This window comes from Tiliqua scincoides, chromosome 2 (genome assembly GCF_035046505.1).
Source record: "Tiliqua scincoides isolate rTilSci1 chromosome 2, rTilSci1.hap2, whole genome shotgun sequence".
Classification (NCBI taxonomy): Eukaryota; Metazoa; Chordata; class Lepidosauria; order Squamata; family Scincidae; genus Tiliqua; species Tiliqua scincoides.
The window spans coordinates 268,032,154-268,049,059 of record NC_089822.1 but is presented as its reverse complement, the minus strand read 5'-3'; the positions used below and the strand labels follow the sequence as shown (position 1 = coordinate 268,049,059).

The window sequence follows — 16,906 nt, the reverse complement described above, 5'->3', positions numbered from 1 at the left end:
TCCTGATTAGCAGTGGACGTGTTGAGGAGGTGTGGCCATTTATGTCAAAGAAGGGGTAGAATCTAGCAGAGTTGAGACTGAAGGCGGGTCTGCCTCCACCATAGAATTACTGTGGAGGCTAGAATAAACTAGCAGGCCCAAGTGGGGTAATAGTGGGGAAGGAGGTGTAATTGTCCTCCAGGCCAGAAACCAGAAGGGGACCTCGAAATGAGGAAACAGATCAGGGAGGTGTCAAGGAGGGACAGGGTTGTAATCACGGGGGACTTCAATTATCCTCATATCAACTGGGTCAATTTGTGCTCTGGTCATGAAAGAGAGATGGGATTCCTTGACATGCTAAATGACTGCCTTAGAGCAGCAAGTCATGGAGCCCACTGGAAGGAGGTGACTCTGGATTTCATACTGTGTGGAACTCAGGACTTGGCTAGAGATGTCAATGTTGGTGAGCCATTGGGGAACAGTGACCATGCTGTGATCCCTTTCAACATGCATGTCGGGGGAAGAGTGCCAAGCAAATCTGACACAAAAACTCTTGACTTCCGATGGGCAAAGTTTCCTCAAATGAGGAGGCTGGTTAGAAGGGGGTTGAAAGGAAAGGTAAAAAGAGACCAATCCCTCCAGTGTGCATGGAGGCTGCTTAAAACAACAGTAACAGAGGACCAGGAGAACTGAGTACCGCAAAGGAAGAAGGGCTCCACTAAGTCCAGGAGGTGCCCGTCTGGATAACGAGCCAAGTTAGAGCTGCCGTAAAGGCCAGGAAGCCCTTCCGTCAATGGAAATCTTGCCCTAATGAAGAGAATAAATAAAGGAACATAAACTGTGGCAAAAAAAATGTAAGAAGGTGATACAGGAAGCCAAGTGAGACTATGAGGAACAGAATAACAGGCCAGCAACATGAAGGGGAGTAATAAAAGCTTCTTCAAATGTGTCAGAAGCAGGAAACCCGCCAGAGAAGCGGCTGGCCCTCTGGATGGGGAGGGAGGGAAAGGGGAGATAAAAGGAGACTTAGAGATGGCAGAGAAATTAAATGAGTTCTTTGCATCTGTCTTCATGGCAGTAGACCTCGGGCAGATACCACTGCACGAATGGACCCCCAGCCAAGGAATTAACAGCCCAATCCTATCCATACTTTCCTGGTAGTCAAGTCAAGTCAAGTCAACCTTTATTAGGCATAAACATTTAGTAGGTGAAGACTCTGTACGGGAACCATAGAGAGAATATAAACCTAAGTAATACACAGATATATGTATATGTGCACACCTACGTGTACACACAGATACAAACGTACAATACATTTTACATACAAACATGTAATATTTAAAAAAAACAAAAAAACAAAAAACAATCAGTTACTCTGCAGATACTGCCAAATATGTAATGTACTCAGTGATTACTTGCTACAGAAAGCTTGGCTCAATTCAAATTACTCAAATTTAGGAACTGTGCGACTGAGAGGGTTGTGTGCTCTACATCACCTGCTAGAAGGAATTGAATTATAGCTTTCTCAGAATGCCCTGTTTTAGCATGGAGCAAAGGAGAGAGAAATTGCTGTCTTAGTGCTTGCCATCTGGGACAGTGCAATATAATGTGTGTGGTACTTTCCTGGTAGTAAGCCTCACCAACTCTAATGAGACTTACTTCTGAGTAGACATGCATGTCTTTGTTGGGAGGTGTGAGGGTAAACAGAATGCCAGATGCAGGGGAGTGCCAGCAAGGTGCAAGTATCTTGTGTGCTTCCTGAGAAATCTGGTGGGCCGCTGTGAGATGCAGGAAGCTGGACTAGATGGGCCCTGGGCCTGATCCAGTGAGGCTCTTCTTATTCTCTTAGTGTAACAGGGAAGTGGACTCTCTAAAACGTCTAGAGATGCGTACTCAGAAGTAAACACCACTGGATGCCGTGGCACTGACCGACCCCCTTGAAAGGATGCACAGGATCACACTCTGCTCAGAGACCGACTCTCAAGTAGCTGTTGTGAGACTTCCGCTGGGCCCTAAAGGCACGTGAGGCTCCACGACTGGGGCATTGGCCCCATCGTCCATAATGGGATACCTGCCCATGCCAAGGTGTTACCTGGGAGCCCCCACGAGTGGCAGTTACCTGGGGGTTAGAGAAGGAAGGTGTCCCACACTGGGGCATCATCTGGCTGGGCTCAGTGCTTGCCCCCAGGGGCAAGCAGCGGAGGAAGGAGGCAGCATTGGTGCGGCTGCCAGGGCAAGCCCAGGAAGAAAGGGGGAAGGAGAAAAGCCCAGCCAGGGCGGCGGCAAAGCAGGTGCCTCTCCCTCAGCCCATGGGGAGTCAAACAGGAAAGTCCGAGTCGAGGCAGTAGCTGCACTCCCCAGGTAGCCTGGCTTCATGCCCGCTGGGCGGAGTGGTGGCTGAGACAGAGACCGCCCACTTGCAATGGGACCCACCACTGCATGGGCAGCTATTTCTCCTGAGCCCGAGATCTCGGCCCGGGGGCGGAGCCAGAAAGGGAAGAGCCTGGCCACCTGGCTGCCAAGACACAGGTCGCTCTTCCCCAGGCTCCTTCCAGGGCGTGAGAGGCAGAGGTCGGAGCAGTGACCTCTGGGGCATCTCACCTTCCTGAAATTACGGTGGCCAGGGAAGCCCGGAAAGGGACCAAAGATCCCAGTCCTTGGGGGAACGACCCCGCACTCAGGAATACAGACTAGGCCCATTGTGGGGGCCAAAGGCAGCCAACCCAATTTCTCCGAACACAGAAGCCCTACGACTCCCCAAACGGACAACTCAGCAGGGGCAGACTGTGGCAGAACAAGGGAAGAGGAGCCTGCAGCACCCTAGCCCCTTCCCAGACGAGCCACCCTACGTGAGACAGCCCTCTGGGGCCCCAGGACTTCCTTTCCGCTGTGGGACCCAATCAATTTCTTGGGGCAATCCCTGTCCTCTGACACTGAACAGGCAGAGTTCCTGTTAAAGGACTGATGTCTCCTGGTCCTGTGCTGTAATAGGACCAGATGAATGTAAAGAGCATCACCCAAATAAACCACTGGTATTGACCTTTGCCGAAGCCTCCACGACTCTTCCAAACCCTCTCTGCTCTCGCTCTCAACCCGCCACGAATGCCCACCCTGCAGAGACCTCCCACGGACATCACACGAGGTAAGGGAAAAATGTTCTACCTCATCCTGCTATTTTTGGCATTGCTTCCCACACCTTGAGGAGGCCTCTGTGATTGCCTCCCCACCACAGGATGCAGTGCACGCCCCATTGGAACGGCTGTACCCACACTGGAAAATTGGAAGGGTTGGGCCCTTAGTGTCCAATCATATGCATGTCTACTCAGAAGCAAGTCCCATTATAATCAATGGGGTTTACTCCCAGGTAAGCGTGGATAGGATTGCAGCCTCAATCTCCTTGCACAACATGCCTCTTTCTAGGCCCACTAAGGGTCTCCTTTCCTACTGTCATTCCTGCTGCAGCTATTCTTCCCCAAAGCCCAGTCCCTAAGAGAGGAGCTGTAACCATTCCAGGTGACGTCCTGTTGCCCGGCACTAATACTTCAGCCTGAGGTGGAAGCCCAGTTATCTCTGCACCTCTGGAAAGGGGAGACACTGAGACACACACCTTGGAAGACGTGGCTGTTTACATGCAGGCTGGGTAAGGTGGCTCCTCTCTGCAGAGCAGACACTGGGGCTGGGTCTTCCCTGCTCAGTCACTGAGGGGCTCCCCCTACTCACCTTCCTCAATTCCTTCTTCTGAGAGCATCAACCTTCCAACAAAATCTCTGGGTCTTCTGGCTCAGGCAGGGGTGCTGGAAAGATCCTTTTCAGCTGCAAAATCCAGAGGATTTTCTTATGATCTTTCTTGCCTCGGCCTCTGTTGAAACCAGCAAAATGGTGACAGTTAAATAAATAAAACACAATTTTAAATATATAAACTGAAGATACCATATGAAGTAAACACACACCGGAGTGAAAAAGTACCTCTACCTCAACCTGCTATTTTTGGCATTGATTTCAGAGATGAAGGCCCCTTCTGGCCTTCTCTGTTCTACTGCCCATAACAAAAACCCCTCACCATCGAAACAAAGGCACCCAAGAGCAGACCAAGAGTTCAGCATGCAATTGGCAGGGGGGGAAAGATTATTGCAGTGTGCCTTCTAGGCCCCCTCCCCTTCCCCTCCACTGGCTGGGCTGTGATCCTGGGCCTCCCTCCCCACCTGGGGGCTTCTTTCCCACCCCTCTCAGGTCACAGCTTTGTAATGTTTTCAGGCTACTCAGGGAGGTCACTCTCTGCAGGACATACACTTGGAGCTCTTCCCTTGTCCTCCTCACTGCCTCCTTCTGGGGCTCAGCTCCTTAATGAACTCTCCGCTCCGTGCATCAATCCTAGATGCTAGAAGGATGCTCATCAGCTCCAAACCTTCCTTGCTTCCTTCTGCCCTGGTTGACCTCTTGAATGGAAAGGTCCAGGCTTTGGATGAGATGGCTCCTGAATGCCATTTGGAACTCTGAAATGCTGCACCAGGGTTTTTCAAACGGAGGTGTCGTAAAGTCCCAGCCTGAGGTCCCTGGCCTGTGCTGCCTTAAGGGGCAGTAGCGGGGGAACACGTGATCCCCAGGATCGTGTTGCTAAGTGGGGCTGCAGGGACTGGGATGTACTCACCAGTCCCTGCAGCAACCTTTCTGGGGTGCGGGGAGCCCTGCATGAGCATCTGCCGGACTCCCCAGGCTTTCAAAAGTGAAATTGGAGTGATTGCGCTCCACCTCCACAAATCCGCAGGTCAGCAAACGGGGCCCTGACTCCAGGGCTGGGGCAGGTGGATGGCAGCAAGGGACAGGGCCTTCTCTCTGGTGGCCCCTCAGCTTTGTGACCCCCCCTTTTGAGGCTAGAGCAGCACCTCTTGTGCTAAGACTCCGGGGGCAAAGACCACCCCTTTCTGCTTGGTGTCCCCTCCTAGGCCTTTCCTCCCAGTTGCTGTTGAGCCACAGATTTGGGCATCCCGTTTTAGGAGGGTGGGGCTGTCTCCGAGGCCCTCCTTTCTTCTCCTGCCTGCCTGTCTGTGCAAAAGAGGCTCATCACTACTAAGAACTGGGAGAAAGAACATTCAAGGAATAAAATGCAGGCGCATTGGGGAGCATTTGGGAGCAGGAAGCAGCAGCTCCCCAGCTGGGACTGGCGTCACCCTAAAGTGCCAGCTGTTGAAAGGGATCTCCAGGGCAGCCCTGCCTGCTCCACTGACACTGCTCCACTTCTGGGGCGGGAGGGGTCCCAAAGGGGAGCACTGCCTGCCCCTCCCCCAACACTGCCCAGACGGTCCGGCTGCCTCTGCCCGCCCTGCAGGCTGTGGGACGAGGCTGCAAGAGGGGCTGGATGGGGGGGAGATGCCTCTCAGGACAGGTGCAGCTCTTTGGTGCGCAGATCCAGAGCAGGGTCCTGGGCAGCCCTCCCCCTTACATAAGAACATAAGAACAGCCCCACTGGATCAGGCCATAGGCCCATCTAGTCCAGCTTCCTGTATCTCACAGCGGCCCACCAAATGCCCCAGGGAGCACACCAGATAACAAGAGACCTCATCCTGGTGCCCTCCCTTGCATCTGGCATTCTGACATAACCCATTTCTAAAATCAGGAGGTGGAACATACACATAATGGCTTGTACCCCGTAATGGATTTTTCCTCCAGAAACTTGTCCAATCCCCTTTTAAAGGCGTCCAGGCCAGACACCATCCCCACATCCTGTGGCAAGGAGTTCCACAGACCAACCACACACTGAGTAAAGAAATATTTTCTTTTGTCTGTTCCAACTCTCCCAACACTCAATTTTAGTGGATGTCCCCTGGTTCTGGTGTCATGTGAGAGTGTAAAGAGCATCTCCCTATCCACTCTGTCCATCCCCTGCATAATCTTGTATGTCTCAATCATGTCCCCCCTCAAGCGTCTCTTTTCTAGGCTGAAGAGGCCCAAACACCGTAGCCTTTCCTCATAAGGAAGGTGCCCCAGTCCCGTAATCATCTTAGTCGATCACCCACCCAAGTCGCCCGCCTTCCGGGTGGGTCTCGACGGGGAGGGTCCTCAGTGCCCCCACGCGCTCCTGTGCCCTTGGCCCCCCTTTCCCTGCTGAGGGGCCGCCTCGCCCCTTCGCTTCTGCCCTTTACAGGGTCTCTCGCAGCCCCCCCCCAGACAGAGCCATGAGCAGAGCCGAAGGGGGCAGGCGGGGAGGGGGAAGACAGCCGCAGCCCCCCCACGCTCCCTCCCCCGATGGGCTGACCTCCCCTCCGCCGGGGCTTCCCCGATTCCCTCCAACCCCCCTCACCTCGGACTCCTGCTGGACGGCCCGGCTAGGGACGCTCTGGAGAGGCTGCACGAGGCGGAGGAGGAAGGGGCGGAGGAGGAGGAGGAAGGGGCTGCCCCACTCCGCCCCCCCAGTGGCTCCGCTTAACCCTCGCAGTGCCGCGCAGCAGAGAGAGCAGGACAGCACTGCAGCGCTGCTGGCCCGGACTGGCTCCGAGGGGGCTCCCTGCAGGACTTGTGCTTCGTCCCCCCCGCTACGCCACTGGGGGGGCCGAGGAGGGTCCGAGGGCTGCGCTGGGTGGGAAAGATCGGGAGGGGAGGGGAGGGCTGGTGTTGGGGGAGCAGGCTCAAAGGCCAGCGGGGGGGGGCTGAGAAGGCCAACTACAGCTGCCCCCCCGCCTGCTGCTGTCTTTGGAACCGCTCCTGGGTGGGTTTCTTTCCGGGAGGGGGGGCGTCCATCTGGGTAGGGGAACAGCGAAGTGGCCACGTGGAATGAATGGCAAGGACAGCAGGGGGGAGACACTTCAGGACCCCCCAGGCCAGACCCTCCCAGAAGGGGCGCCACAGGCTGCGAAGGACCCTTCACGAGTGTGCCCCAAACGGGCGTTTGTGAGACCCCCGAGCACCAGGTGGGTGTTTGTAAATGACCTCATGGAGCAGCCAGAGGGCATCGCCCCTCCTCAGCCCCGGGGGCGTAGCTCGAGGGGGTGCAGAGCACTAAGTCTTGCAGGGAGCCTCATCGCAGCGTGCAAGCAGCCCCCCCCCCCGTGGAGCCATTTCAGGAGGGGGAGCAAAATGGAGGCCAATGCCCAGAAGTCCTCCCCAAAAGGCCTACACCTCCATTTTGCTCCCCCCACCTGGAATGGCTCTGAAGGGGAGGGGGAGTCTCCCTGCCAAATCTGGGGCTTTGCACCCCCTCCTGCTACACCACTTAAGAACATAAGAACAGCCCCACTGGATCAGGCCATAGGCCCATCTACTCCAGCTTCCTGTATCTCACAGCGGCCCACCAAATGCCCCAGGGAGCACACCAGATAACAAGAGACCTCATCCTGGTGCCCTCCCTTGCATCTGGCATTCTGACATAGCCCATTTCTAAAATCAGGAGGTGGCATATACACTTCATGGCTTGTACCCCATAATGGATTTTTCCTCCAGAAACTTGTCCAATCCCCTTTTAAAGGTGTCTAGGCCAGACGCCAGCACCACATCCTGTGGCAAGGAGTTCCACAGACTGACCACATGCTGAGTAAAGAAATATTTTCTTTTGTCTGTCCTAACCCGCCCAACACTCAATTTTAGTGGATGTCCCCTGGTTCTGGTATTATGTGAGAGTGTAAAGAGCATCTCCCTATCCACTCTGTCCATCCCCTGCATAATGTTGTATGTCTCAATCATGTCCCCCCTCAGGCGTCTCTTTTCTAGGCTGAAGAGGCCCAAACGCCGTAGCCTTTCCTCATAAGGAAGGTGCCCCAGCCCCGTAATCATCTTAGTCACTCTCTTTTGCACCTTTTCCATTTCCACTATGTCTTTTTTGAGATGCGGCGACCAGAACTGGACACAATACTCCAGGTGTGGCCTTACCATCGATTTGTACAACGGCATTATAATACTAGCCGTTTTGTTCTCAATACCCTTCCTAATGATCCCAAGCATAGAATTGGCCTTCTTCACTGCCGCCGCACATCGGGTCGACACTTTCATCGACCTGTCCACCACCACCCCAAGATCTCTCTCCTGATCTGTCACAGACAGCTCAGAACCCATCAGCCTATATCTAAAGTTTTGATTTTTTGCCCCAATGTGCAGGACTTTACACTTACTGACATTGAAGCGCATCTGCCATTTTGCTGCCCATTCTGCCAGTCTGGAGAGATCCTTCTGGAGCTCCTCACAATCACTTCTGGTCTTTACCACTCGGAAAAGTTTGGTGTTGTCCGCAAACTTAGCCACTTCACTGCTCAACCCTGTCTCCAGGTCATTTATGAAGAGGTTGAAGAGCACTGGTCCCAGGACAGATCCTTGGGGCACACCGCTTTTCACCTCTCTCCATTGTGAAAACTGCCCATTGACACCCACTCTCTGCTTCCTGGCCTCCAACCAGTTCTCAATCCACGAGAGGACCTGTCCTGTAATTCCCTGACTGTGGAGTTTTTTCAGTAGCCTTTGGTGAGGGACCATGTCGAGCGCCTTCTGAAAGTCCAGATATATAATCTCCACGGGTTCTCCCGCATCCACATGCCTGTTGACCTTTTCAAAGAATTCTATAAGGTTCGTGAGGCAAGACTTACCCTTACAGAAGCCACGCTGACTCTCCCTCAGCAAGGCCTGTTCGTCTATGTCTTTTGAGATCCTATCTTTGATGAGGCATTCCACCATCTTACCCGGTATGGATGTTAGGCTGAGCGGCCTATAGTTTCCCGGGTCCCCCCTCTTTCCCTTTTTAAAAATAGGCGTGGCATTTGCTATCCTCCAATCTTCTGGCACCATGGCCATTTTGAGGGACAAGTTGCATACCTTAGTCAAGAGATCTGCAACTTCGTTCTTCAATTCCTTAATAACTCTTGGGTGGATGCCATCAGGGCCCGGTGACTTATTGATCTTTAATTTATCAATGAGGTCTGAAACATCTTCTCTTTTAACCTCTATCTGACTTAACTCCTCGGTCACGAGGGGCCGTTCGGGCAGCGGTATCTGCCCGAGGTCCTCTGCCGTGAAGACAGATGTAAAGAACTCATTTAATTTCTCTGCCATCTCTAAGTCTCCTTTTATCTCCCCTTTCCCTCCCTCACCATCCAGAGGGCCAACCGCTTCTCTGGCGGGTTTCCTGCTTCTAACATATTTGAAGAAGCTTTTATTATTCCCCTTAATGTTGCTGGCCATGCGTTCCTCATAGTCTCTCTTGGCCTCCAGTATCACCTTCTTACATTTCTTTTGCCACAGTTGGTCAACCATCAGGCTGGTCTCCCTGGCAGGCTGTGCATCAGGGCCACGTCCCAGACCGTCTCCTCTTGCATGAAGCAGGATCAGCAACTCCACAGCCTGCTCAGGTAAGGGGCAGATCCAGGAGAGGAGAGAATGTGCCAGCAACTGCTTGGGTGCGCCTTCCTTCTTGCAGGCCTCACAGGCCCTCTCCCCCTTGACCCCGTGGCCCAGCTGCCCCTCCTGGCAAAGGACCAGGAAGGGGGGGCCAGAAGGGGGGTCACTGCACAGCAGACGGATGGGTCCTGCTGCCCCAAGATGGAGCAAACGTGTGCATGTCCGAACTCTGGCCGCAGAGACAGGACTGCTCTGGAGCTGCCATTCCAGCTGCCTGGGGGAGGACTGATGTTCCCCTTCAGCACTCGGGGCTTTGTATGGGGTGGCTTCTGTTCTGGTAAAGAAAGAAAGAAAAGAGGGATGGAGGGATGCAGGCAGCCAAGGGGACTGAGGTGGCCAAACACCTCACAGGCAGCCAGCTGCTGCAGGGCACTATCCACTGGCTCCACCCGAATGTCACTTTTCAGACTGAGGGCAGCGGAGCAGGAGGATCTTCCGCCGGAAGCGGAGATGTTATTTGTGAGGACACATGTTTTGTTTTCTCCTCCCAGGGTCCTCAGAGAAGGTGGCTGTGTGCTTCGCAGAAGAGGAGGGGGCTCTGCTGGGTCCAGGCCAACAGCCTCCTCACAAGGCAGTCATGGAGGAGGATTGTGGGACTGGGGCCTCTCCAGGTAAGGGTGCCTTTCCCCTTTTGGTGAGTGGGCTGGAAAGACACGAGCTGCTCTTCTTCCTGTTTCTCACTGTCAGGATTGCGCCACAGAAGTGGGGCGTGTGGGGCTGGAACCTGCACCCTGAACATCTCTGCTGTGCCTCACAGTGACTAAGATGAGCCTGGCCGACTGATGTTCTTTGGGGTGAAACGGCAGGAACCAGAGAACAGAAACACTGACGTCAGACAAGATGGAACACAGATAGCTTTTGCAACAAAGTCCATTGATATATTGAGAGATAAGGCCAAATGGTCAGTTTTGAGCAAAATTGTTACAGTTCAACTCTTTAAATTGTATATGTTAAATGTATGAAATTGCCTAATTTGAAAAACTGGTGACTTGAAACTCACCAATCAAATGTCTAAACCTATCCCCAGCCAATGAGAAATTTACGTGTCTCAAAGAGGGAACTCAAATTGTAATAAAAGAGAGGGATTCAGACTGGAGAAAAGTTCTGACTCTCACATTCACTCTCAGTGCTTGGAAAGGAATCCCTTGAGACGCTGGTTGACGGGAATGGAATAAATGCTTGAAAATTATCACCTCTTGCCTACTGAGTTTGCTTTTGGAACCTTGCAACAGCATCACCAGGCCAGAGCAGTGGCCACAAAAGACTCAACACTAGGCTTGCGCAGCTAGGAGGATCTCTCTCCCTCTCTCTCCTTGGTAAGACAGCTCAGCCCCACAGGATCCAAGTTTACTCCAGGATGAAGGTAACACAGGAAAAGTTTCCTCTTCCAGCTCACAGCCTAATCCTTGTGCCCTGCAGTGTCCCGTCCCATCCCCCCACTGCCTCTGGGAAGCCCAGAACCAACAGGGAAGGCCTGGTTGTGACGCTGCATCTTCCCCAGGCCCCATCAACCACCAGCCTCTGGGGGAAGCCCTGACAGTATACAGGTGATGAGGCCCACCATTTCCTCTGTGCTCTGCAGGGTGGGTTCTTCTTCCCCAAAAGGGGCCTCGGAGCTCAAGGTGGGAAGGGGTCACACGTTCCCCTCAACCTCAGGGCAGAACTTTCCTTTGTCACAGGGGTACATTCGGGGAGGGCCGCAGATGGAACCCTCAGCCAGCTTGTCTCTCTCACCCCAGCTCAGGGTTTTAAGAAGCCTGCCAGCAGCTCCCCCTTGGTGCCCCCAGCCCCTGATCTCCTGTCCCCTTCTCCAAATGCCCACTCATGCCCTTGTCCTTCTGCTTTCCCAGCTTTTCACTTCCAGCCTCCGTTTCCCTCCCAGCCTCCTGGTTTCCCTCCCAGCCTCCGTTTCTGCCAGTGATGGGGAGCTTGTTACAAGGATCTCCCCAGCAAGTTGGAAGGGCTTGTCTTATCACTGCCCTCCTTGGAGTCCGTTGGGCCAGATAAGGCCAGGGCTGGACAACTAACCTCACCCAAATAATGGCAGGGCCTCCCTGGAGAAGGTTCCCCTCAGGATTACGTCACTTCGGCTGGCTCCAGAATTAGAGGCTCTGGTCTTTCAAGAGAAGGCTCCTCTTCCGCCCACCAGGAGTGGCTGGCCACAGTGTCTCGAGGTCCAGCCCACCTGTCCCACTGCAGGAGCCAACTAGAAACATGGACTGGGGGGCAAAGGCAGCACGAGCGCTTGCCCTGGTGCTGGCTGGATCTCAAGGGTCTGTGGAAACCAGGCCCCCACTCTGTAGCTGCCTCTCCTTTCCTTTGGGACTTTGCCCAATTCCTCCCTCCCCTTGGCTGGGCCCTTTCTCCGAATGTCACTGGTCTCTCCTTTCACACATTGCTCCTGCCAGTTGTCCCATCCCCTTCTCTTCTCACTGCCGGGCTCCCACCAATCTCTTGCTATGAAATTCAGCATGCTCTGACCTCACAATTTAGTCCAGTTATCTCCACTTTGGAAAGAGGGTGAGGTGAAGGAAGACCACTGGAAATAAGGCAAGAATTGGCAACCTCAAAGCACCTATTCCACCTAAAGTGATAGAAGGGATAGAATGACAGCCATTTGTTTACTTTACTGGCATCCTTCAGTCTCGGAAGACTATGGTGTCGCGCTCTGAATGGTGGTTCTGGAACAGAGTGTCCTCTCCAGTGCGCGAAGCCTGGGTAAAGTAGGTATGGAGGATAGGCTGTTACCCATGCAGCAAATACCCCCTCTCCACGTCACTGAAATGGTCCAATGGAAAGGCAGAAGCCAATACGGTTGGTTCCAGCGGCGTCGCAGGAGTTGCCAGAACGTGACTGTGTTCAGCCATGAGCCCATTTATGCTATCAGTAAGTTTAATAGGGGATGCTCACGTGAAGCTTAAAAAGCCGTTTTTCCTGTCTGTATGCGAAAACTGAAAAAATTGTCTCTGGTTTGAAAACTGCAAGCAAGCAAAATTGGCAGCATGTCAGAATGTTCTCAGCAGAGCAGAACATTCTGTTAAGAATACAATTTGGACAAAGGCACTTGTTTTAAACATAAGGGATGCAGGAAAAACAACAGGCCTTTGTTTGCAAAGCAAACAGATAAGAGAGCATGTCATCTCAGAAGAGAGAAAAAAATCTGAAACCACAGGACATTATTATTGGCTTAAGCTAAAAAGCCTTATATGCATATAAGTAAGCAATTACACAAAATCTCATAGAAATCACTAGTTACTTATTTCTACTTATTCTTCAATATTTTAAAACCAGTTTTGTCCTAACAGGTGTAACCAACATGTAAGAGGTATTATAAGGAGTTTTAGTTGCCTAACTTCATTAAAAGGGTCTAAGAAGACATAATAAAGCCATTTCAGGTTAAAATCATAAATCAGTTTCCCAGAGAAAAAGCAAAGACAGCAGTTTTTTTTAGCTGAGCCTGCAAACGCCTTATGTCAATGGCACAGTAAGTTGCATTTCAAAGTTAGATAAAAATTTTTAGTTGGCTCCAGAAGCGGGGAAAGGAAAGTCATGAAGCTGGGAGAAGTATGAGAACACGCATAGGTTTGCAACATTGTTATACAGAAAGGTTTGGTAGGTCCGTTTGGCAAGTGAAATGGAGTTTTTCTTGAAGATACTCGATTTGGAAACAGTTAGAAAGGAGATAACCGAATACCATGAGAAAGTTCTAAAAAGCTGACAGAGCAAAAGGTTATTTGGGTTAAAAAAATGAATAAGAGTGTTGCAAGGTATCCCCAGATGTTGCAGGGTTCAAAAGCAAACTCAGTAGGCAAGAGTGGTGATCAATCCAGGCCTTTATAGTAAATCCATCAACATCTCAAGGGATTCATGTCCAAGCATTGAGAGTGTGTGTGAGAGTCAGAAGTGAGAAGACAAGAAGCCCAGAGCACCCTCTCCAGCTCACTTTTATTACAATGTGGGTTCTGTCTTTGAGACATATTCTCATTGGCTGGGGATAGTTCCAGACATGAGATTGGTGGGTTACAAATCACCAGTTGTTCAAAGTAGGCAATCCCATACATGCATCATATACAATTTACAGATTTTGAGTAGTCAGTAGGTGGTACTGCAATTTTAATTTTGCTCAAAACTGACCTCATCTCATAACTATCTTCATGACTTTCTTTTGGCCTTCATTTGTAGCCCTTGAAATGCAACTTACTTGTCGTTGAAAAAAGTTTGGGGGCTCAGCTAAAAAAAAGTTGCTACCTTATGCTTTTTCTCTGGGAACCTGACCTTTGATGTGAACTGGAAATGGCTTTGTTATATCTTCTTAAACCCTTTAATGCAGTTAGACCACTAAGACTTACTTCAGATAATGTTATATGTTACACTTGTTGAGCTCACCAAAACTGGGCTAAAATGCTGAAAAAACTTTATATAGCTACCTACCTACATGCACATATATAAGGTCTTTGAGCTTGAAGCAATGATACTGAGTGTGTTAAAAAAACAGACCGATTTTAAAATCACAAACATTTTTTTTTCTTCTTTGGAAAACAAAGGCCTGTTGTCTTGCTTGCACTCTTATCAAAATATTCTGTGTGCTAAGACCATTTGCAGCATGTGGCCAATTTTAGCCAACCGCTTGAAATTTAAACCAGACAAAAAAATTTTTCTCTAGTTTAACTTACAGACAGATCGGAAACATGCTGTTTATGTTTCAGGTGCGCATGCCTTCCATCAAGAGAAAGATTTCTTTTAAATCTTTCCTTATAATGAGAGTTTTGGCTTACTTTGTATTACAGTATATTTTATTTATTTTATTTATTTATGAGATTTATATTCCGTCTTTCTCCCCAAAGGGCACCCAAGGCGACTTGGGTGCGAAGGGCACCAAGGCAATATGAAGGTACACTGAAGGTACACCACTAAACAGCCCAAACAGGTTACATAGAAAAGCATAAAATAGAAAAGCTTAAACAAAGGTTGGCAAAAACCCTTACAGAATTTGCTGAGAACAGAAAAAATAGTCCTTGCAACAAAAAACGAAGTCCTTGCAATTTGTGTGCCAAGAGATAAGGTCCAAAAAACCCAGTTCTGAGTAAATATAAGGTTACAGTGCCATCTACTGGTTGTTGAAATCTTTAAATTGTATATGGTTAAATGTATGGTTTTGCCTTATTTGGAACCTGTAACTTGAAGCTAACCAATCAAATATCTGTACCGCTATCTCTGGCCAATCCAGAGAAAGCCCCATTTATGATGTCAAACTCCAGCCAATGAAAAGCTTACACGTCTCAAAAAGGGGATCCAAAATTTTAATAAAATAGATTCAGACTGGAGACAGACCAGGGACAGACTGCACTTGCTCCCAGTGAAGAAGGGATTGTCACTCCCGAATTGGCCTTTTCAGCCACACTAGACGCTGTTCCAGAACCACCTTTCAGAGCGCGATACCATAGTCTTTCGAGACTGAAGGTTGCCAACAACAACAACAGCAGTGGTTAAGAACATAATGTTCTTATGTTCTCACACATTTAGCACTGGGACCCACTTCTTAGAATGAGAATCTGTAAGGTTTTTTTTAGTTTTTTTTTTAATTTTATTGATGTTTAATTTTTTAAAGTATACACTCCACTTATATTTACATAATCATAGATCAATAATCTTTTCCCCCTTTTTTCCCTCCCCCCATGAACAGTGACCATTAACATTAAGTATTTATATCTGCAGCCATAAGCACACCTTTTGGATTTTATCCATTATAACAGTATTGGCCCCCCCCTTACCCATCTTATATATCTCAACCATTTCTTTTTTATCTCGGTTTTCTTATCTTCCCATGTCTTATCCTGTTTCAAAATTGATACTATGTCTGATTGTATCCATTCATATAAATACCAATTCCATTCTTCCACAGTCCATTTTGATGCATCTTTCCACCCATATGCTATAACTGCATGGATAGCTAGAATCATACCTTTGAATAAATCCTGATTATATTTTTTTACTTTATTATTTCCCAAAACTCCCATAAATAACATTTTCCCAGAGAGCTCCAGCTTAAGGTTACATAATTCCTCCACCTTTTCAAATATCAATTGCCAAAAATCAATTACCTTAGAACATTCCCACCAAAGATGGGCATAATAACCCTTTACCCTCCTACAGTGCCAACAATTTGAATTCCTCCCCTTAATCATATAAACCAGCTGGGCAGGTGTCCTATACCATTTCAATATTAATTTCATCTCCAATTCTCTAATTTTTTCCATTCTAATCTCCAATATTCCTTTCATTATTCTGTCTATCTCCTGTACTGACATCCCCACCTCTCTTTCCCATTTAATTTGTATTAGCCTAATCATATAGTCTCTATCTTTATTCATTAAATTGTATAACTGTTTTTCCATACCCTTTTTATTATCCTCTTTAACTTCTCCCAAAAAGTTTTTTCAACATTTTTAAATTCCTCACTTAAAAATTCAAGTGGGGTCCATTTAGAGAATTTTGGCATCCAATTGGGTTGCATTTTCCCCCAAACTTTTAATGCTGACTGTCTTGGGCCTACTGTAATTTTAATTTCCTTTTTCACTTTCTGTGTAAATATTCCAAAATTACCTCCTCCTCTATTTATTGTATCTTCCCATCTCACTCATTTATCCAAATTTTTCGCATCTATTTCCATCAACATCTTCATTTGAAAAGCTTCATAGTAACTTTCCAAATGTGGCAATCCCCAAACTAAATCTTCCTGTGGTGTATATACAACTTTCCTTAAAATTCTAGCTTTCTTCTTCCCAAACACCCAATTTTTTATTTCTTGATCCCATATAACTAATTGGTTCCTGGGAATCCACTCTTTTGTACCTTCCTCCATGTTGTTTTAGAATTTGCATCCACCAAGTTTTTGGGGTACTTTGTTAATATTATTCCTAAATATTTAATTCTCTTAAGTCCTAATTTCATACCTGTTAACTTTGCTATTTCTCCTTGTTCCTTTAACTCTATCTTCCTAAACATTATTTCTAATTTCACAATAATTACCCCAACCCAGAGTATGATTTAAAATCCTCTAAAATTATCATTAATTCTCTCAACTCTTCCAGAGGATTCCCAAGAACCAAAATATATCATCTGCATATAAATTTAATTTAATTTCCTCCTTCCCTACCCTATCAAATATATCACTTTCAATTGTCTATACGTCACATCACATCAACAACAAATCAACTATTCGCCCATAAAAAGCAACAAAAGAAAATTATGAAGCCAAATAAAACCTTTTTCATGCAATGTTCTTTAAGACCACTAGATGTCCTTGGCGTATTGTCCTCCTTGCTTCACTTATAAACACAAATCCTGTTCTTGAAGCGTCCTTTTCAATCCACTAGATCAGGGGTGCCCAAACCCCAGCCCGGGGGCCACTTGCGGCCTTCTGGGACTCCCAATTTGGCCCATGTGGGACGAGAGCTCCATCCACTGCTTGCTGTTTCATGTCTGTAATGTAGCAGTGGCAGCAAAGGAAAGGCCGGCCCTGCTTTGTGCAAGGCCTTTTATAGGTCTGGAG

General features: G+C 48.9%; 1 protein-coding gene and 1 long non-coding RNA gene across 3 annotated transcripts in view; one reads left to right on the top strand and one right to left on the bottom strand.

Moving 5' to 3' along the window:
* LOC136640524 (uncharacterized) overlaps positions 1-16,906 on the bottom strand; it is an 89,018-nt gene that overhangs the window by 34,148 nt on the left and 37,964 nt on the right. Inside the window, 2 exon segments of the mRNA XM_066615682.1 lie at positions 7,375-7,383; positions 8,329-8,340. Coding sequence (XP_066471779.1) covers positions 7,375-7,383; positions 8,329-8,340 — 21 coding nt within the window.
* Positions 6,606-10,529, top strand: LOC136640538 (uncharacterized). 2 transcript variants are annotated; one of them, XR_010793796.1, is made up of 4 exons: positions 6,606-6,884; positions 9,199-9,305; positions 9,846-9,965; positions 10,112-10,529. It is a non-coding gene; the product is annotated as an uncharacterized lncRNA (long non-coding RNA). The 2 variants fall into 2 exon arrangements; XR_010793795.1 differs by having other exon boundaries at positions 10,042-10,529.